Source organism: Oryzias melastigma, linkage group LG2 (assembly GCF_002922805.2).
Source record: "Oryzias melastigma strain HK-1 linkage group LG2, ASM292280v2, whole genome shotgun sequence".
Classification (NCBI taxonomy): Eukaryota; Metazoa; Chordata; class Actinopteri; order Beloniformes; family Adrianichthyidae; genus Oryzias; species Oryzias melastigma.
The window spans coordinates 10,814,097-10,834,665 of NC_050513.1; the positions used below are offsets into that span (position 1 = coordinate 10,814,097).

At 38.5% G+C, this 20,569-nt stretch overlaps 2 protein-coding genes across 7 annotated transcripts in view; one reads left to right on the forward strand and one right to left on the reverse strand.

Moving 5' to 3' along the window:
* The first annotated feature begins 468 nt into the window (after positions 1–468).
* On the forward strand, positions 469–11,626 carry fam117ba (family with sequence similarity 117 member Ba). Of its 3 annotated transcripts, XM_024294601.2 has the most exons (8): positions 546–1,105; positions 3,109–3,324; positions 3,425–3,508; positions 3,584–3,694; positions 5,402–5,545; positions 5,622–5,829; positions 5,902–6,022; positions 7,852–11,626. In XM_024294601.2, exons 2-8 carry the CDS (start codon positions 3,304–3,306, stop codon positions 8,078–8,080), a joined length of 918 nt encoding a protein of 305 aa, XP_024150369.1. In that variant the 5' UTR covers positions 546–1,105; positions 3,109–3,303; the 3' UTR covers positions 8,081–11,626. The 3 variants fall into 3 exon arrangements, with proteins under 3 accessions (XP_036071672.1, XP_024150369.1, XP_036071675.1); XM_036215779.1 differs by having other exon boundaries at positions 469–1,105; positions 3,425–3,694; XM_036215782.1 differs by lacking the exon at positions 546–1,105 and having other exon boundaries at positions 1,145–3,324; positions 3,425–3,694.
* Position 11,627: 1 nt separating this feature from the next.
* ical1 (islet cell autoantigen 1-like) overlaps positions 11,628–20,569 on the reverse strand; it is a 15,371-nt gene continuing 6,429 nt past the window's right edge. Inside the window, exons 4-15 of one of the 4 annotated variants that reach the window (XM_024294598.2) lie at positions 19,475–19,547; positions 19,280–19,403; positions 19,013–19,211; positions 18,802–18,927; positions 18,254–18,352; positions 18,092–18,177; positions 17,783–17,826; positions 17,612–17,656; positions 17,347–17,532; positions 15,563–15,859; positions 15,406–15,495; positions 11,628–15,324 (exon numbers count right to left, since the gene is read on the reverse strand). In XM_024294598.2, the coding sequence (XP_024150366.1) occupies positions 15,218–15,324; positions 15,406–15,495; positions 15,563–15,859; positions 17,347–17,532; positions 17,612–17,656; positions 17,783–17,826; positions 18,092–18,177; positions 18,254–18,352; positions 18,802–18,927; positions 19,013–19,211; positions 19,280–19,403; positions 19,475–19,547 (1,476 nt within the window). In that variant the 3' untranslated portion in view covers positions 11,628–15,217. Of the gene's footprint in view, positions 15,337–15,405; positions 15,496–15,562; positions 15,860–17,346; positions 17,533–17,611; positions 17,657–17,782; positions 17,827–18,091; positions 18,178–18,253; positions 18,353–18,801; positions 18,928–19,012; positions 19,212–19,279; positions 19,404–19,474; positions 19,548–20,569 lie in introns of all 4 variants that reach the window. The other 3 variants (XM_024294599.2, XM_024294597.2, XM_024294600.2) reach the window with 3 other exon arrangements.

Here is a 20,569-nt window from a genome sequence, read left to right on the forward strand (position 1 = left end):
ATAAAAAAAGAAACAAATTATGTATTTTTGACAAAAAAAACGTTCGCCTTTCAATGGCGTTTTAATTTAAATTTGACCCAAACTTTTTCCAACTTTACTTATATTTCTACCACTTAAATTAATAAAATAAAAATTCAAAAAATCTGTCATGTATTTTTAAATATTAAGTTTAACAAAATTAAGATTTTAAATAAAAAGTATAAAATCTGGTTTTTAAAAATTGCAAATTAATATAAAAATACCAAACTTGACCCCAATTTTTCATACAATTGTATGTCTTATACTTATATAAATAAGAATTGAATTAGAAAAAAGTTGTGCTTTTAAAGTCTTAAATCAAAACAAAATTTAGACTTCAATTAAAAAAACACTTTACAAAAATTTTCAATTTATTTAAAACTAGAAGACTTTCCACATTTTTTATTTGTTTGTTTGAATACTTTTAGTATAAAATGTTTCTTATCTATTATTTTAATGTTTTAGAAAGCATTTTTACTTAATTCAAACTTAGAGTCTAAGCCAAACAGATTTAAATAACTTTAATATATTTTTTAATGCTAACTAACTAATTTTAAACTCTAAGCGTTACTGAGAGTATTGTTTGACTGCTTTATCAGCCATGGTAATGTTGAATTTTATAATAATTACAACATTAGTTTTCGCAATTTCGACGCCATGAGTATTTTACTCTGAAAGTCCACCCGGAAGTCGGCCCGTCTGTTTCCGTTAGCTTGTCGCTGGTCCCCTCTCCGTCGTGTCAGCGAGGCCAGCTCAGCATCACCGCCGCCTTTTTTCTCCCTCTGTTTCTCGGTTTTCTCTGCCTCTCCGGTTGTTGTTGTTTTTTTTCCCGCCTCATTTAGGTCACCGCTCCGTCCGTCGGCTCACGCGGACCGATAAATCGAGGAAACGGCGGCGGTAGCAGCAGCAGCGCGCGAGCCCATAAGGTCCACCTGCTCTGCCCCCCTCCCTCCCCCTCTCTGCAGAGACGATATTTATGCCTCCATGCCTGTTTGTGTCTGACACGGCTCCTGCCGCGCGCAAGCCTCCCGCATCCCCCGGCTCCCTCCTCCATGTGCCCGGCTGCATTCACCGCACAAGCCCGCAGGTAAAGCCTCTCATTATATTCATCATCCTCACCCGGAGGAGCGGGATGCGGCTCTGTCGGTGCGGGGAGTGGTTGCATGTGCCTGCTGGTAAACAATCCTGGCCTACATCAGTGTGGCTCTGCAGGGAAATCCTAAACAGACCCGCTTTCTAAAGGGTTCTAGTCTCTTATTTCAAAATAAAGTACATATTTAAGGGGTAAAAAAAGAGTATTTTAGTCAATATTAAACTATGTTTCTGACTAATTATAAAATTAGAAAAAAATAATTTCTAAATGTGCATCTTTGTGTCTAACCGCGCTATTAAGCTGAAAAAAGGCTTTTAATTTGATAGGACAGTAAGGTAAATGCAACTATTTGATTACATTTTGGGGAGAATTAAGTTATAATTTACTTAGTTTAGCTATTCAGAGTTCTGTGACGTCACAAACTCCAATCAGAGCAAAATGAATGAGTATCTGTGTATTTAGGGGGGGCAACTGCCCCACACACTTGCCCTCCCTAATTTTTGAGTTCATATTCGTCTCATTATTGGTAAAGACGAAGAATTAATCTATATGAGCTTCTTTAGGCACTGCAATAACAACATATTTAATGTTTTTGTAATAAAATAAAAGCAAAAATATTAATAAAGCTGTTAAAAATACCATTCCTGCCCATATATAAAATGTTTTAGCTCCACCCCTGCATTTAGCCCCTCCTACAAGATTGGAATCACAGCTAAGTTTAAAAATGGGCGGAGCTAAAGTCTGTACTTCACTTCTAATCAAAATATGCTATTTTAGGGGCTTTAAATGTTAAATTATTTTTTTTCTATTTTTTTGTTGGTTTTGGAACTAAAAATACAAACTAAACTTTGTTTCTTAAAAAAATATTTTTTTACTATACCACATAGCTTTTATTATATCTTAAACACACAGGGCCAAAATTGGTGACTAATTTTTTTAAACATTTTATCTATGTTTTTATTTTTATTTGGTAGCTAAAAGTTCAGGATGGGCGGAGCTAAAGGGTGTTATTTTATATGTCTACAAACAAACTTCACCTCTACTCAAAATATGTAATTTTTGGGGTCTTTTAAAGTTATTTTAAATGGTATTTTTTGTTCTTTTTTGTTCGTTTTGCAAATGAAAACCTAAACTAAACTCAGACTTATTTTTTTTTCTTATTTTTTTAATACAATGCTTGTAAGGATTTAACTCCGGTGAATCCACTGAGTCAAATTTGGTCACTGATTTTCTTTTTTTAAGCATTTTATTTATGTATTTATTTTATTTGGTACAATAAATACCCCCAAAACAGCCCTGAAATGGACAAAACAGGTTAAAAAATGATATTTGGATGGATTTATTTTGGCAGCTAAATGTAAAGAATGTAGCTAAAGGCTGTTATCAAAATATGCAATTTTGGGGGCAATACATTTTTAATTTTTTTTTTGCTTGGTTTGCAGCACAAAAAACAAACTAAAACTCTAATTTTCTTTTTGCAGCTTTTTCTTCTTTTTTTTTATATATATATTTTAATTTGATCTTTAACAACAACAGGCTGTGTTTAATTTTAGTTCCAAAAATGAACAAACACAACTGTGAAAGTCACTTTAAAAGTCAGGAGGAAAAATGTGTTCTTTGTTCATTGGTTAGCTCTAAAAAAAATCTACATTATGAGTAACTTTAATGCATTTTAGTACAAATATTAAAAATATATTTTGAAGAGAACAGGAGTCTGTGGGGCCTGCAGACCTTATTGATGTCATAAAACCAAAGTGTGCTGAAAGTGGGTTAGTTGGTCAGAAGCTAAATGTTTTTGATTGACCCCCTCCCCCCAATCTGAGCTGTTTTAAGCTCTTTTAATGCCATTAACGGGGGACTGGGTGAGGGTTAGCCATTACCCAGCGTGGGCTGGATTAGCCGTCGTCTGGCTGAACACCCGCATGGCGCATGCTAGCTGATCCTGCAGGCCAGCTGCTATTGTTGACCAACAGGTTTGTTTGTTTGCGTCTCTCCAGACTTCACCCGCGGCCTTAACCCTCCTAGTTTCCCGGCGGTTTCCCTCCGCCGCCCTCTGAGAGCGCCCGCTCCTCGTTCTCCTCCTCGCCTCCCGCCATCGCGTCCAGCTGTGGCCCTCGCAGGGCGCGCTCGCTGGCGCTCACCTGACAGGTCCCTGGCCTCAGGACGACAGCCAGCAACAACACGTTCCCTACATGAGGGACAAGGCCACGCAGGTGAGCGTGGAGGGCTGGTTTTGAAACTGTCGCCACGGTAACTCATGCATGTGGTGGGAGATTTACCCCAGAATATGACAGAGTTGTCCATACGCTTCAGACCCCCAGGGCCTGGGCAGATGAGAGGAGGAGGGGCTCTCACAAACGATCGGCCTCCTGCGGGAGCACCGATCAGCTCAAAGAGGTCAGCGTCTCGCCGGCTTTTGTTTCGTTTTTCCTGCACGTTTGTTTCACCTTTTATTCTTTTTTTTTTTTGCAGATTGCCAAATTGCGTCAGCAGCTTCAGCGCAGCAAACGCAGCAGCCGCCATCGCAGGGACAAAGAACGCAAGTCCCCGTTCAATGGCAGCCACACCATCATCCAGTCACAGGTGAGCCGAGTGTTTACATGTCGAAAGGCCTTCAGACAGAGACGCTGTTGAACACTAGGTGGCGCTACAGGGTTTTTTTTAGTGTTGGGATGCTTAAAAACAAGCATTTAGTTCACCAACTAACCACTAGGAGTCCCCATTTCCTCCATTACCTTCAAGTAATCTCAATTTTTCATTCAACCTTTGATGCCAATTTTGTATAATTTATTTTATTCTATTTTATTGTAACATTTTAATACCGTTTTAATGCCGTTTTGGATTCAAATAAAATCAAGCTTGCAGGTAAAATGGATGCTATGGTTTTAACTTTAGAAGTATCCACACTTTGGACAAATATTTCCAATTAAAACATCCTCCAAATAACAAAAGTGTCATTAACACAAACAATTATTGAGGCTTTGAGCAAAAAAGTTAAAACTATGTCAGCTTTTTTGTCAAAATCTTTTTTGTTTCTTCGAGCAGAGATGTTAATACAATAATTTTAATTGTTGCATTATGCTTAAACACGAATGGCGACAGTTAAACATGAACGATAAAGCTTTATTTAGCTTACAATAAAGCTTGTAGGGGTGGTTATTGGCAAGAGTCTGGTTATACGATGCGTATCTCAATATATATGACAACACAGTACCAGACAATACTTCACTATTTCTTTAAATTAGGAGTTAAGAATTATCTGAATATTAATAGATTTTTCACAAAAGTAAAATGCATGCTATTTAATGATAGAGTGATAGGCACTGCAGCCGTATCGCATAAAGAAGTTGCTTTTCCACAAACAAATTCATGTTTTTTTTGTAATTTAGGAAATATTTTTATCACATTTTTGCTTTTAAATAATTAATTAAATATCACCTTGGCAGTATTCGGAATCAATACAAGTATGGAAAAATAAAGTGTCACGATTTTTCACTGAATCAATATTTTCTTACACCCTAAAAGCTTGTACTTTAGGTAGACTTTTTTTATTTTTTATAAACAATACATTTAAAAAGTGGTCGGAAATACACCTGTCTACCATCAGCATAAAAATGACCAAAACAAGAAGCATCTATACATAAGAGCAGGGACGTAATAAAGTTTAAATAAAGCAAACAATAGAGTCATGTGATCTTGTCTGTCTTTTTAAAATCAGTAAAGCTAAAGTAGAACGCTAACAAAGCAGGCTAACACTGCTGTGTAGAATTCATCAAATCAAGTTTTTATTACTTTATTATATATAGTTATTCACTGTATGGATTTTTTTGTGACGTCCAGTCATCGATATTTTCTATAGCAAAATGTTCAACTGTAAAATATAATTCATGTTTATATTTAAGCTAATGCTAATATATCAAATGTGGTTTATTGTAACATCCTAAAGTGAGCATATTTAATTATTTAATGATAAGAATAGATGAATATATTAGTAATGTTTTTTTCAATATTTTTTGTGAGCATGTTTTTGCAAAAATATTTAAGCTAACTTAGTAAATGTTGTATTGTTGTTATTCAAAATTGTTGAAAAAACATGTAATTTTGCGTTGTGTTAAAATAAAATAAAAACTTTATTGACACTACTTTAGTGAATGTTTCAGGACAACTTTTGTTTGTTTGTAGAATACAAACATTATTAACTAAAAATTGCTTTATAATGAAAGTTTTAAAGAAACAGTTTAACAAAGCAGAACTTTGATGCATGAAATATGTCTCTTTTGACGCTTTCAGACTTCGATGCCTAAGACCATCCTGATCCCCATCCCCATATCCAAGTCATCCGCTCCTCGTTTCCGGAACAGCGTTGAGGGTCTCAACCAGGAGATCGAGCGCATAATCATCCGAGACACCCCCGAGAAGGAAGAGACCATCGTTGTGAGTCCTCAAAGACAAAGATCTTCCTGTTTTTTTTTTTCTGGTTTTGTTGTGACCTCCTCTTTTTGTGAATCAGCCCCAGGACGTCCCAGATGGACACCGCGCGCCCCCACCGGTGCCACCGCAGCGCAGCAGCAGCACTCGCAGCATCGACACGCAGACCCCGTCGGGGGGCGGCCTGAGCAGTAACCACAGCAACTGCAGCAGCCGCCCCGACTCCATTTCTCCCTCCTACCTCACGGTCCTCAACGACACAGCCGGAGGCAGCCCTTATGAGGATAAAGGTACGGCGCGCACAAACACACAACGTCCTGCTGGACCGTGACTCACTGATGGACCTGTCCTCTGCCCTTTAGAGCTCAGCCCCTGCTCCCCCCTGCCAAAATACGCCGCCTCGCCCAGACCCAACAACAGCTACACCTTTAAGAGGGAGCCTCCAGAGGGCTGTGAGAAGGTCAAAGTGATCGAGGAGTCTCTGTGAGTGGACAATCATCAAAAAACCATCATGTTAACAAACTTTGACTTACTTTAAACAGTAAATGTACAGTAGTTTTGACATTTGTGCTTGTATATGTCTCTGCAATTACACCTCCAGAACACTAGGGGGCGGTGCTGTATAAACATATTCAGCAGTTTTCTCATTTATATGATGAGAATCCCTCAAGCTTTCGAGAAATATATTTGTAAATGTCTAACAAATCCTCAAAGTTTTGATCTTCAGTGCACGACCTAGCGTATTTGCTGCACTATAGGGCGCAACGTCAACGAAGGGTTTATTTGCAAAATTATTAACTATAAGGAGAATTTGCGAGACGAAAAAAAAAAGTGAAATAAGTCCACCAGTCAGTCAGATGCGTTCACAGTAACTCAAGAACTTGTTTTTGATGCGCTGGTAGCTACCAACGTTACAAGCGTTAGCGTAGCCACAATACCTGTGACTCCCAACCTTCTTTACAAGTTGCACAAAGAAAACAGACAGATACAGCTAGAATAAACGTTACTGTGTCTGCATTAACTTCCAACTTTGTTAGTAACTTGTAAAAAATGTTGAAAAAACACAGTCGGACACCGCTACACGTTAGCGTATTCACAATAGCTGTAACTACCAATCTTGTTTGCAAGTTGCAACACGTAAAAAATTAGAGTGTTACCGCTAAAAGAACCACCATTGTAATTGTGCTAACTATCAACCTCATTAGTGACACTTAAAATGTAAAAATGTCATTCGGCACCGCTATCCGTTAGCATATTGACAATATCTGTAACTCCAAATCTTGAAACATGTTAAAAAATAGACTGATACCACTGTGACTGCACCACCTCCCAAGCTTATTAGTAAGACTTAAAAAAATTAGTTCGACTGTTACATGTTAGCGTATTTACAATACCTGTAACAACCAATCTTGTTTGTAAGTTGGAACGCCTAAAAAAACTGATACCACTAAAAGAAACACCACCTGACTGCGCTAAATCCCAACCTTGTTAGTAACAGTTAAAAAAAGTAAAAAAATATAGTTCAACACAGTTATACTTTAGCCACGTTAGCGTGTTAACAATACCTGTAACTCCCAATCTTGTTAACAACACTTAAAAATGTAGAAAATATAGTTTGAGACCGTTATACGTTAGCCACGTTAGCGTGTTAACAACACCTGTAACTCCCAATCTTGTTAGTAACACTTAAAAATTTAGAAAATATAGTTCGACCCCGTTATACGTTAGCCACGTTAGCGTATTAACTATACCTGTAACTTCCAATCTTGTTAGTAATACTTAAAAATTTAGAAAATATAGTTCGACACCGTTATACGTTAGCGTATTAACTATACCTGTAACTTCCAATCTTGTTAACAACAAAAGATAAACAGACTAATACTGCTAAAACCAACTTCATTGTGACTATAACTGTGTTTCTATTGACTATGAAATTGCGCAAACTGGATTTTCAATAGAAAATTCACCAACTGGAAACACCACAATTGTGGAAACCACCACTAAAGGACGTGGCTTTTGAGGCGCATTGAAATTGACTTATTTCGCAATGGAAACACCTTTTTTCCGACTCAAATCAGTCATGTGACCAACAACCGAATACCACACTCCCACGTAGCTCGCTGCTCCATGACCTGAATAAGACGCTGACATCTCCTTTGATACATGATGAGTGCCAGTGCTGTGATAGAAATGTGAAAATATCTACTGTCATCATAGTATTGTTCATGCCTGTTGCAGTATTTTTGAACGACTCGTGTGGAAACTGTAATTGCGAAATAGTTTCGATAAAGTTTTGCACACGTGTGTTTCAGGACCAAACCTCTGCAGGACATCCCCCCCTTCCTGTGTCCCGACCGCAACAAGGTCAACTTCATCCCCAACAGCGGTTCTGCCTTCTGCTTCGTCAGTATCCTCAAGCCCTTACACCCCGGCCCGGACCTTAACTTTCGCCCGGGAGGGGTGGGCCTCCGAAGCCTGTCCCCCTCCCTCGTGCCTCTGTCCACCCAGCCCTGCCTCCTGGAGGAGCCGGAGAGCTTCTGAGTGCCCCCCCCCCTCAACGTCCGGCCTTCAATCGACACTCCACGACAACAAAATCGGAAAACATCTGAGTCAACAACCCTTCTTTCTTTTCAAAAAAGAATGCCTTCAGCATGCCAGCGAAGCTCTCTGATGTCCTTGTTGAAAAGCGCTTCCCACTGCCTCCTCCTCCTCCTCCTCCTCGGATGACCGCAGCACCTCCCCACCTCCCAGCAGGTGTCTGCAGCCGCATTTCATCGCTTTCTTCTACCTTTATTGCTGGTTATGTCCCTGCTTTTTCAGGAAGAAAAAGGTGAAAGGACCTTTGATTTCATCGTTTATACCATGGCGCCTTTCCACAGACATATCTCTTTTTCTATCTGTACTTATTTCTCTTGATATTGATTATGCCTTCCATTTAAAAAAAAAAAAAGAAAAAAAAAAACAGAAAAAGGTGGCTGCTGGTTTCCTTGGCGTCCACAAGAATATTGACCACGGAAGCTAATTTTGGTGCTGTCGGATGAATCGTAGCAAAACTTGAAGGATAACGTGCCTGATAATTTTAGACCGCTCGGTTTCCTGAACCCGTCATAACGCCGGGATCGTGTTTTAGCGTCGGATCTCTGCGTTTTGACGGCCGCAGATACGCGGAGCTAGGCGGCGGCGAGCTTGGTGAAGCTCGTTGCAGTATCCGCTGCCCTGGTGGCGTGTATCTGTGGGGAAACGCAGGCCAGGGCTATGATATTTGCAGCCTGTTCCACTCCTCCTCTCTTACTACCCTCTCTCCATCACACCCAGCTCTGCCTTTCCTCCCACCACGGTCACTCCATCTCCTATTTTTTAGTGAGTGTCGCTCCTAATCATGTTCTCCCGCAAACGTAGATTTTTTTAACTCTAAATTTTGTTTTCTATTAACACGCGACTTCAAAAACGAGTAAAACTGCATTTCGGGGATCTTTAAGCAGGCAAAAGTCAAAATAAATAAACAAGGTGCATGATGGGAAATAGTCTCCCTATAGCTTAAAACTATTAAATAATTTTTTTTCTTAAGAATCGAAAGACATTTAACGAACAGAAAATACAGTAGGAGGTAGCTGTCTTTATTGAAAATCTAGGACAATCCCACATGTAACCAGCAGGGGGCACTCTATGTTTAATTTTCTGTTTTTTTTTTTGTTTTTTTTTACAACTGGGGTAAAAAAAAAGAAAACAAAAGTATTAGTCACAAAAAGCTAACAAAACTGATTAAGACAAGCCAATATTTTAGCTTGCGCTAGTTTTTTAAAATTATTTTAAGTAAAAAATGTTTTGTTGCAGTAATCTGTTGTTGTGGTAGCTAGTTGGAATTTCTCGTAATAGCTTTGAAATTGACATTCATTCTTGCAGTGCAAGATCGATACATGTCCAGACACATTTTATTCAGTGGAGGCGTAACAAAGGAATCGACTAAAATAAAAACGTACATTTTGTCGTGATTGGTGAGATTATTTACAAAAAAAAATAAGACAAAATTTCCCATTTTACAAATTATTTTGTTTTTTAAATTAACTAGGAATTTTTTTAATGGTTCATTGCTTTTTGAGTTTAATTATTTTTTTGTTTTAGAAAGTCACGATAGTAACTACATAAATTGCGATTGAATTCCAAAATTAAAGCCTGATTTAAGTGTAAAACTGTCTTTTCAAATTAAAAGAATAACATGTATGAGTGAAGTGGCTCCAAAAAAAAGGTGTTTTCACAGTTGGCGGGAAAAAAAGACATTTAAATTGCATTTGAAATAATAGCTAAATGGTTCAGACTAGTGCTAGGCAATATGGGGAAAAAAATTGTGAATTACGATTATAAATTATATCATAATACAATATATACATATTGAGACATACCACAGTAAAGTACCGTATTCTCTGGATTATAAATCGCACCGGACTATGAGTTGCAGGAATAAACACGTCTAATCAAGAAGAAGGAAACCATATATAAGTCACTCTGGAGTATAAGTCGCAATATAATAAATAAAAACAAAAATAATACTACTTTGATGCAAATAAGAAAAATATCAAAATTTAAGAGGAAGACCATCAGATTCTCCTCCATGTTTGTTTTGGACGACACTTCTTCTTCTGGCACTGTCAGAAAAAATTACTGCACCCTCTAGTGGATGTTAGCGGAAACAACCGCTAACGGGCAACCGCTTGCTAGTGGAAAAATAGCAAATATATGAGCCTATTTATGTTGAAGAAAAAAAAAAAATCACAAATAAGTTGCACCCTTGGCTAAACTGTGAAAAAAACAATGATTTATACTCCGGAAAATACAGTATATTTTCAGTTATTCTCTGTAAAAAAAAATTTGACAAAATGCCATTATTGATTTTTATTTATCAATCATCATGTAACTGAATCGTCACAAACGAGAAACATTTTCAAGTTTCTCTTCCCAGAAAAGTTTGGCAATAAAAATCAACAAATAAAAACGATGGAAGAAAAAAGGCACGATAGACACTTTTCTATTGCCCACATGATATGTATCGTCATATCGCCCAGCGCTAGTTCAGCCTATTTTCAAGTTGTCATGGTGACGGTCAAATTAATGAATTTATGAGTTTGCTTCAGTTCAGTCGCATTGCAGATAAACGGGGGGAAGTTACAATTTTTCCGGAATACTGAAAACTAAAATATCTTACAGGATAACAATCACCAGCTAGGACAAACTCCAAAAAGATTTTCTTATTTGTTTCCTAAGTATCCCGATTTTTCTTAAGACATTTTCGTTAAGTTTCATTTGTAGTTTTTCACAGCCTCCTCCCCCGACCTGAAAACACATCAGTCCAGCTTCGTGTTGTGCCAGACTAAAGGGGGATGTGTGACGTCGTCCCCCCGAAGCCATCCCAATGTATTCCTGTAGATGTCATTATTACTCGACCGTGCCTGCTACTGTGGGATAGGAATGTACGGGATTTGTAAATAAGAGGCACAAAGACATGCATTTGAATGAGTCTGCAGTGGTAAACATGTGACCCTCCTCCGCTCAGTACTGTGAATAATAACTATACGTGGCATATATGTGATCAAGGATGTATTTATGTATCAGACAGGTAGTGGGTCTTCAGAGTTTTTAACAAACATCTTCCATCTCAGGTTGTAGTGAGTAGGACACGAAGAGATTTATGGATTTCTAAGTTGACTTACATATCTACAATTCTGACCAGGATGTAGCCTCACAGTGAAAAAAAAATCCTGATTTTATCTCGTAGCAAAGTAGAATTAGAGAAGTGTGGATGTCTTTTGTTTAGTGACTTCAGACGACATGAAAAGTGTGTACAAAGCTATGGAACATCTGAATATTGTTCAGGAACACTGTACAAGAACATGTTTACTGAAGCAGGTTAACACACGAGGGTTTATTCCTTACCTTTCTGTCTTTTAAAAAGTGTACAAACAGCATTTTTGGAACGACGATTCCTTTGTTTGCCTGTCCAGTTTATTGGAAAACCAGACTGCCAAGTTCTTATACACCCCTCTGAGTGAGAAAAAAAGGCATAAGTGAAGTAAATAAAGCATCTTTGATTGACTTGAGAAGTACATTCTTTTATTTTGAAGTGTGTAAATGAATTGCAGAAACACGTTTCGCCCTCTCGCGTTTCACAATAAGAACCATGGGTCACGAATGAATGAGAGCAGCTGATATTAAAAAAAGTGTCACCTCAACCCCGATGAATACGTCGCAAGAACACAAAGAAAATGGACCGTTTGGTTTCACATAGTGCATTTAAACTCAAAATCCTTCAAGTCGCGCCACATTTTCAGTCTTATTTTAGACGTTCTATACGTGACCTCATAGATTACACACCACACACAAATAAAACAGTAAATGTTTTGTCATCTTTACAGTAAACTGCATCTTTCAAAAGAAAAAAAAACAAAGTGAAAAACTTGAAGCATCAACAGGGCAATTTGCAGACTTAACTCGACTAAATCCATAAATAAATTCCAGTGTTTCTCATTTAGAAGACAAATAAATAAATATTTAAAATATTTTCTTTAACTTGGCGATAAAAGTCAAAAACATACATTTAAAGTCATGTTTTATGATGTCTCTAAAGAAAGATGGCAATATTGCTTCTTTTGTGTTAGCTGGGGTGAAGCAGCTAACTTGAATGTAGCATTGGAATGTGTTAACAAAATGGGAAGTAGCTAACTAAAATGTAGCATGCTAATGTATTAGCTAGAGGTGAACTAGCTAACTCATATTTAGCATGCTAATGTGTTAGCAACAAGTGAAGTGGCCAAGTTGAATGTAAGATAGCAATAAGTTAGCAAAAGATAAAGTAGCTAACATTAGTGTAAAATGCTAATGAGTTAACAAGTGATTAGGTAGCCAACTCAAAGGTAACATGCTAATGTGTTAGCAAGAGATGAAGAAGCTAACTCAAATGTAGCATTCTAGTCTGTTAGCTAGAGGTGAAATAGCAAACTCGAATGTAGCATTATGAGTTAGCAAGAGATAAAGTAGCCAACTCAAATGTATCATGTCACTGAGTTAGCAAGAGATGGAGTAGCTAATATGAATGTAGCATGCTAATGTGTTAGCAATAGCTGAACTAGCCAACTTAAATGTAGCAAGTGACTGTTAACAAGAGGTGAAGTAGCTAGCTCAAATTTAACTTGCTATGTGTTAGCAAGTGATGATATAGCTATCTCAAATATAGCATGCTAATGTGTTAGCTGAAGGGGAACTAGCTAGCTTAAATATGGTATGCTAATATGTTAGCATGAGATGAAGCAGCTAACATAAATGTAGCTTGCTAATTTGTTAGCAATAGATAAATTAGCTAGCTCAAACCTAGCATACTAATGTGTCAGCAAAGGGAGGAACTAGCCAACTTAAATATAGCAAGTGACTGTGTTAACTAGAGGTGAAGTAGCAAGCTCAAATTTAGCATGCTGATGTGTCAGATGAAGGGGAACTAGCTAACTTAAATATGGCTTGCTAATGTGTTAGCAATAGATGAAGCAGCTAACATAAATGTAGCTTGCTAATGTGTTAGCAATAAATAAATTAGTTAGCTCAAACTTAGCATGCTAATGTGTTAGCAATCGATGAACTAGCCAACTTAAATGTAGCACGTGACTGCGTAAACTAGAGGTGGAGTAGCTTCTCAAATTTAGCTTGCTATGTGTTAGCAAGTGATGATGTAGCTATTTCAAACATAGCATGCTAATGTGTTAGCTGAAGGGGAACTAGCTAACTTAAATATGCCATTCGAATGTGTAAGCAAAAGATGAACTAGCTTGCTCAAATTTAGCATGCTAATCTATTAACAAGAGGTGAAGTAGCTAACTCAACTATCACATTAGCTAAAGGTCAAGTAGCTAAGTCAAATGCGGCATGCTAATGCGTTAGGTAGAGGTGAATTAGCTCTCTCAAATTCAGCAAGCTAATGCTATGGTAATTTTTGAGCACAGTAAAGTACAAAATCTCAGCGAAAAAGACATCCTTTACTTTTCTGCATGTTCTACATTAGCTACGTGAGCATTAGCAGTCTAGGGCTAACACAAAAGAACCTGCATTACCACCTCGTTTACAGCAGGTATTGCAGCCCGAACGGTAATAATCTGAACAAAGGCTACTGCTGCAGCACATAGAGTCAGCAGCATGTTAGCGTCTTAACTGTAACAACTGAAGTCCCTTCAGAAAGAGTGCCAGAGTGTTGTACATTCACCAGGATTGAGGAGATAAAGATTTCATGTTCCATCCTGTTTAGTTCACAAATTAAACTTCTGCTGTAGAAAGCGACAAAACGTGAAGCTGCAGCACAATCTTTATGTAGAGGTAAAATCAGAGTGGAAAAAAAATAAACATTAAATTCTCATTAATAGTTATCTGATTGTTTCATACAACCAATAAAAATACGATTTTTAAAATGACTTAATCAAATCGAAAGTTAGATTGATTCATGACTTTGTTTTGATTAAGGGATTTCCCGAGAGATAACCACAAAATTGTGTTTTAGTTTTAATTAGAATAAAGATCACTAAACAACATTAATTTTATTTTTTTTCTTTTGATTTGCATCTGTTTTTCTTTTTTTTAAATATATGTTTATTTCCAGAACATTTTGGTTTAACCACAAAGAGCATTTGTCGGTTAGCCAAACCGTTTTTTCCTAACAAAATACTTAAAAACAACATTTCAATAAAAAGTATCAACTTAAAATGTAACATAAAAAGTCTGAATAAAACTAGAAACAAATTAACTTTTAAGGCAGAAAAAAGATTATCAAAGTTAATTAAACTAAAAGTAAAATAAAAGTTAAGTCAACATTTTGAATTAAAAAAATATTTAATTTAGTTTTATAATTAGGTTTGGATACAAGTCAGATTCCTGTTTAAAGAACCCTCTTATCTGATTGGTCAGGCTGTTGCCGGGTAGAACTGATGAGTTATAAAAATAGAGCTAAAGACAAAAAAGTTATATTTTCAGACATGAAGCTGCCGTTAGATTTTTTTTTATTTTGTCAAAAATATTTGTCTGCTTTTGCCCTTTTAAAAACGGTAAAGATTTAATTAAAGATTTAATTTTAATTAAAAAGAAAACAGCTTTATATCCTTTGAGGATAATAAAGAAAAAAATATGAATTAAAGTGAGTAAAAAGAAAGCAGAAAACGTAAGTAAACTTTTCAGAATCTGAAGTGTTTTTCTAAAATGGGTTAACAAAGACATAAGCACAAAGCGGAAAAGTTCTGCTCTTTTGTTTGGTTTTATTACTCTTAAATTAAAATTAAAATAACCGATTTCTCTCAAAATGGCACCATTCTGCAGTCGGAGAAAGTCTGTCGAAATGGGATTAAACTTTGTGAAACAGACACTTGTGCACGTTTATGCTTCAACGGACGACATTTTAAAACCCCCGTTTGTGTTGAGACGCACAAACACACCCAAACAAAGCCCAAACCCTTCACATCCGGTGAGGTGCGGTGAAACCACGCGACAGGCTGTCCCACGAGTGAGCAGCTGAGAGTTAGTCATCCAGTGTAACAACAAGGTTGTGTCGGTAACCAAAGTGTGTGTAACGTCCAAGTGTTGCTTATACTTGTTTACTTGGTCGATGGAAATCTGCAGAAACACAAAATCCTCAAGGAGACAAAAAAAAATGGACGTTCAGGCGTTGAGCAGCTCATCCGCCGAGCGGCCGATGGCGTCCGGGTTGGAGAGGGGGTCGAGGTCTGCGAACAGGTTGAACCACGCCGACATGTCTTTGGATCCTCCTGAAGAAGAAGCTGCAAAAACTCACAATTGGTTACAAAATAAACCTCTAATTGTTCAAGAAATTGAAGTAAAGACAGTACCTGCAGAGGTGAGAGGCCGAGGGGCCGGCAGGTTCTGGCCCGCAGGCGGCTGCAGAGGGGGAGCCTGGAACATGGGTGGGGTCACCCAACCTGTAGGAGTCAATTATAAATCAAACTGCAGTGACTCGTTTGTCCAGCAGAGGGAGCTGTGGCTCACCTGTGGAGCTCAGACTGTGATCCAGCAGCTGGGACGGCAGGAAGCCAGTGGGGCTGGGAGGGTTGGAGGGCGGCCCAACCTCTGCTGCTGCTGCTGCTGAGCTCGTGGCGGGAGTGGCGGGGGATTCAAAAATGCCAAACGCATCCTGCCACTCTCGGTTAAACTCGTCGCTGGAGCCCAGACCTGGACTGAGCAGGTCTTTGAGGAAGGCCATGTCGCTGCGCTCGGAGTCCTCGTCCTCAGGCCTCGGCGCCATTTCTGAGAAGAGGGAGGGGACATCTGAGGGTAGGCCGCCACCTGCAGGACACGGTGAGAAACTGCATCAGAATTAATGAGCTTTAATCGACTGTTACAGGTCGGAAAAGAGAAAAGATGAAAAGATTCTATCCTGCAGAATCATAGAAGGAAGAAGCTTCAGGTGCTGAAGGCTGACATGTCTTTGGTCACTAAAGGATGTTTAACTGTGTGAAAAAAGGGATTCTCCTGCTCCTTTCCATACGTTTTTTGGCACGCAAAAACTCAATCACACTTTCAACAATTTCAGCAATCTTGGCATCAAAACGTTAAGCTCAATCCGGACCATACTGCTTGTACTTTTAGTATTCATAAACTTCATCATTTTTTAAATATTGAGCAAAATATGCGTAATATAAAATGAATATGAAATGGCTTAAATCTTTCAAAAACTTTATGGACTTTAAAAACTTGTACATGTACACATACTTTAACTAAAGACACCATTCAAACTTTAAAATGTTCAGCAACTTTTGTTTCTTTTAGAATAATTTTCCATTAAGCTTTATTTTAACAAACATGCTAGCAGTTTTTTAGGCTAATTTATGAATATTTTTAGTTTTTTAGGCTAATTTGGGGTTTAGCTAATATTTTAGGATTATACTAAATGTTTTGACAAAATTCGACATTTTTCAAGTTTTTTAGGCTAATTTGGGGTTTAGCTAATATTTTAGCAATATGCTAGCTTTTTGACAAAATTAGACACGTTAACAGTTTTTTAGGCTAATTTGTAGTTTAGCTATTATTTTAGCCTTACGCTAGCTGTTTTGACAAAATTAGACTCGTTTCTGGTTTTTAGGATAATTTAGACCTTAGCTAATATTTTAGGATTATGCTAGCTGTTTTGAAAAAAATAAGACACTTCTAGTTTTTTAGGCTAATTTGTAGTTTAGCTAATATCTAAGGATTATGCTAGCTTTTTGACCAAATTAGACACGTTTCCAGTTTTTGGACTAATTTGTAGTTTAGCTAATAATTTAGCATTATGCTGCTTTGACCAAATTAGACACATTTCCAGTTTTTAGGCTAATTTGGAGTTCAGCTAATGTTTTAGCAGTGTGCTAGCTGTTTCAACAAAATTAGAAAATTTTCAATTTTTTTTGCTAATTTGAAGTTTAGCTAATATTTTAGCATTAGACTATAATTTTTGACAAAATATGAGACTTTTCCAGTTTTTAGGCTAATCTGGAGTTTAGCTAATATTTTAGCATTGTGCTAGCTGTTTTGACAAAATTAGACACTTCCAGCTTTTTGCTAATTTGGCATTTAGCTTATTTTTTCAGCATTTTCATCTATCAGTTTCAGCATTTTCAATTTTCCGCTCTAGCATTTTCAGCAGCCACATTCAGCCTTCAGCATTCAAACCTGCATTATCGCAGGTAATGCCATATGTCTAGTTATATGTAACTTCAAAGAGGAAGCAGGCCCGTCATCCAAAGAGTAGCAAGCAGGTAAAGTAAAGGCCAAAGGTGAATTCACGACCACTTTACCAGTGACAGGCAGCTGTGGAAGGCCAGTCTGAAGCCCCACAAAGCTACTGTGCTCAAACTGGCCTCCAGTCTGACAGGGAGGCGGGAGCTGGGGCAGCGTTGGGGGGTTTGTAGGGGGATGCATGTCTAAAGCCATAAGCATCAGGTCGTCGCCGGAGTCTGCGGATGCTGAAATGTATTGGTGCGCTACGGTGAAACGGTCACATCAAGGACATCGTATCTGTAAATCCAGAGGTTCACACACCTGGACTGTTCTGTCACTCACCTGCGTCACTGCTCTGACTCCGCCCCACACCACTGAGGCTGGCATCTGGGAAGGAGAACCAATAAAATGAACATACAAACCAGGAATGAAAAAGCCTCTCTATTGAAATTTGTGTTTCCACCATATTCTTGAAGCATTTTTCTCACATGTCTACTCAGAGGGGACATTTACCTGTGGAGCTTGCCGCTGGGTTGTCCTCGTCTAGGCACATCAAACTGAGGAACGACAAAAAACATAAAACAAGAACTAAAGAACAGCTTCTGCATTTGAAGTAACACTTGATTTTTGGAAAGTTTTAGACTAGAGTTTCTCCCTTGATTGTTAGATTTGTAACCCTCCTTTTCCCGGTTAAAAGGAACTGTGAAACAAATCTCGATTTTTTTGACCTCCTCTGCCTAAAAACTAAAGATATGTTAACTTAACTTTATTGCTTTTATTCAAACAAAATAGGTTTAAAGGATGTATAGATGATAATCTCACGTGTCTGTGCTGCTCTCTGTAGCTTCTTTCTTTGTCTTCTCTTCATTTTTTAAATCAGATATTTGCTCCAGAGGGTCCCGGAGTTCCTGCAACAAAGCACACGGCGTGAACGGTCTGGAGTGAGCGTGGAGCGGTGTAGCGTCTGCGGTTCTGGCCCTCTACCTTGATGGTGGTGAACTGGTACGGAACGTGTCCGAGGAAGGCCTCGTGGATTCCTGACAGGCTGTGGGCCGTTTTCTCCCAGTACTGCAGCAGAGTGGTCTGACGAGAACAAAATAAGATTCATTTTAGTGAATTTCAGGTGAGAAAGCAGCACTAGCGACTCAAGATAAGGTGCTAAAATCTAGCCGAGTTTATAGAAAGAAAACAAGACCGAACTTGAGATGGAACAGGAGGATGCTATAACCCCTAGAACTAACAGTTTGTGCAAATTTTAGTCTGTGTGTAGATAGAAAGTTTGAAATATTGTTCATCTGTTGCACTTTGTACAAAAACCACAGCCTATTTTTGTGTTTTCCTTTTAAAATTGGACCAAAATTTTGTATTTTATGGTAATTTTATTGTCTCTGCTAAGTCATATCTTATTGTTTGCTGACATATCCAATATGGCGTCACTCTTTACGTATCTTGGAGTATGGTAACATGCTAGCGTAGCATCTTTAGCAATATAACTAATTGGTAAAGTTTTTCAAAAGACTTCAGGTCCTTACCTGGTAGGTACAAAGCGAGTGGGACAGCATGTTGCAGCGACTGGCCCCCAGCATGTCCACCTTCTGACACACGTCGTTCTTCAGCTTATCAAACTGGCTCTTGGTCTCTCGGACCTGGGCTTGGACCTGATTAGACAAAAGGAACCTTGTTTAATCATGCCGCTCCAGCGAGGACCGTTCACCCCCCCACGAGTCCGTCCCCTCCTCCTGCCTTGCGGAACTTCTCCAGCTCCTTGTAGGTGTCGGGGTCCAGTTCCTGAGAGACGTCCTTCATCCAGAGCAGGGCTCCTCTGTACTCGGTGCGAGACTTCTCCATGCGGGTGACGGTCAGCAGCGTGTCAGCGATGGCGCGCCGCCGGAACGTCTCCACTTCCTGGTGCATGCGCTGCAGCGGGGGGCAAAGGGCCATTCTATGGGGGGGGGGGACGAGGTGAGAGGTCAAGGAGACCCAGAATCGTCTCTAAATTCTGGGAGGTACCTCTGCTTCGCGGAAGTGCAGAGCGCCTTGCTGGTGGCGTCCATCATCTTCCCGGCCTTCGTGCGATCGTGTTCGGACTGAAAGCGCAGGAAGAGGCCCAGCTCGTTCTCCTCCTGAGACAAGCCTGACAGGAGAACAAGGGGGTCAAAAAAGACCCTCTTCTGGGATCAAAAGCAGCCGTCAGTTCAGACTCACGGGTAATTCGGTGCTGGTACTTCTCGATCACCTTCAACAGCTCCGTGCACGTGAACTGAACAGAGCGGAAGAACTGCACACAACAAAAAAATGACAGGAACGAGTCCACTTTAAGGCTCCTCAGAGCTTCAGGAGAGAGAAATGTGTCATAAAAGATCCAACTCTTCATCTGAGAACCAATTCTGTTGATATAAAATTAAGCTGAAAATGGTTCTGATCTACGGAGCCCCTAAAGCACCCATCAAAGTAAAAAAAATATTAAGTAAAAAAAAAAAGTTTTGTTTTTTTTTAATCTGACTACCATCTGGTGTGCACCAGTTAGTAACCATAATTTTTTTTCCTTTAGTTAATATCTGGTGCGCACCAGTTATTAACCAGATTTTTTTTCTTCAGTTACTATCTGGTGCGCACCAGTTAGTAACTAGAATTTTTTTCTTCAGTTACTATCTGGTGCGCACCAGTTATTAACCAGATTTTTTTTTCTTCAGTTACTCTCTGGTGCGCACCAGTTAGTAACTAGAATTTTTTGTCAGTTACTATCTGGTGCGCACCAGTTAGTAACTAGAATTTTTTTCTTCAGTTACTATCTGGTGCGCACCAGTTATTAACCAGATTTTTTTTCTTCAGTTACTCTCTGGTGCGCACCAGTTAGTAACTAGAATTTTTTGTCAGTTACTATCTGGTGCGCACCAGTTATTAACCAGTTTTTTTTTTCTTCAGTTACTCTCTGGTGCGCACCAGTTATTAACCAGATTTTTTTTCTTCAGTTACTCTCTGGTGCGCACCAGTTAGTAACTAGAATTTTTTTGTCAGTTACTATCTGGTGCGCACCAGTTATTAACCAGTTTTTTTTTCTTCAGTTACTATCTGTGCGCACCAGATACTAACCAGGAAAAAAAAAATTGTTTTCCAAAAACTAAAATTGATTTTTTTTTTCTGGTTACCACCTGGTGCGCACCAGTTAGAAAACATATTTTTTTCCAATTTTACTTGATAGTAACTAAAAATCTTTTTTTTAAATTGTTTTTCTAAAAAAATGAAGTAAAAAAAATGCTCTGGTTACTAACTGTGCGCAGAAGTTACTACCAGAATTTT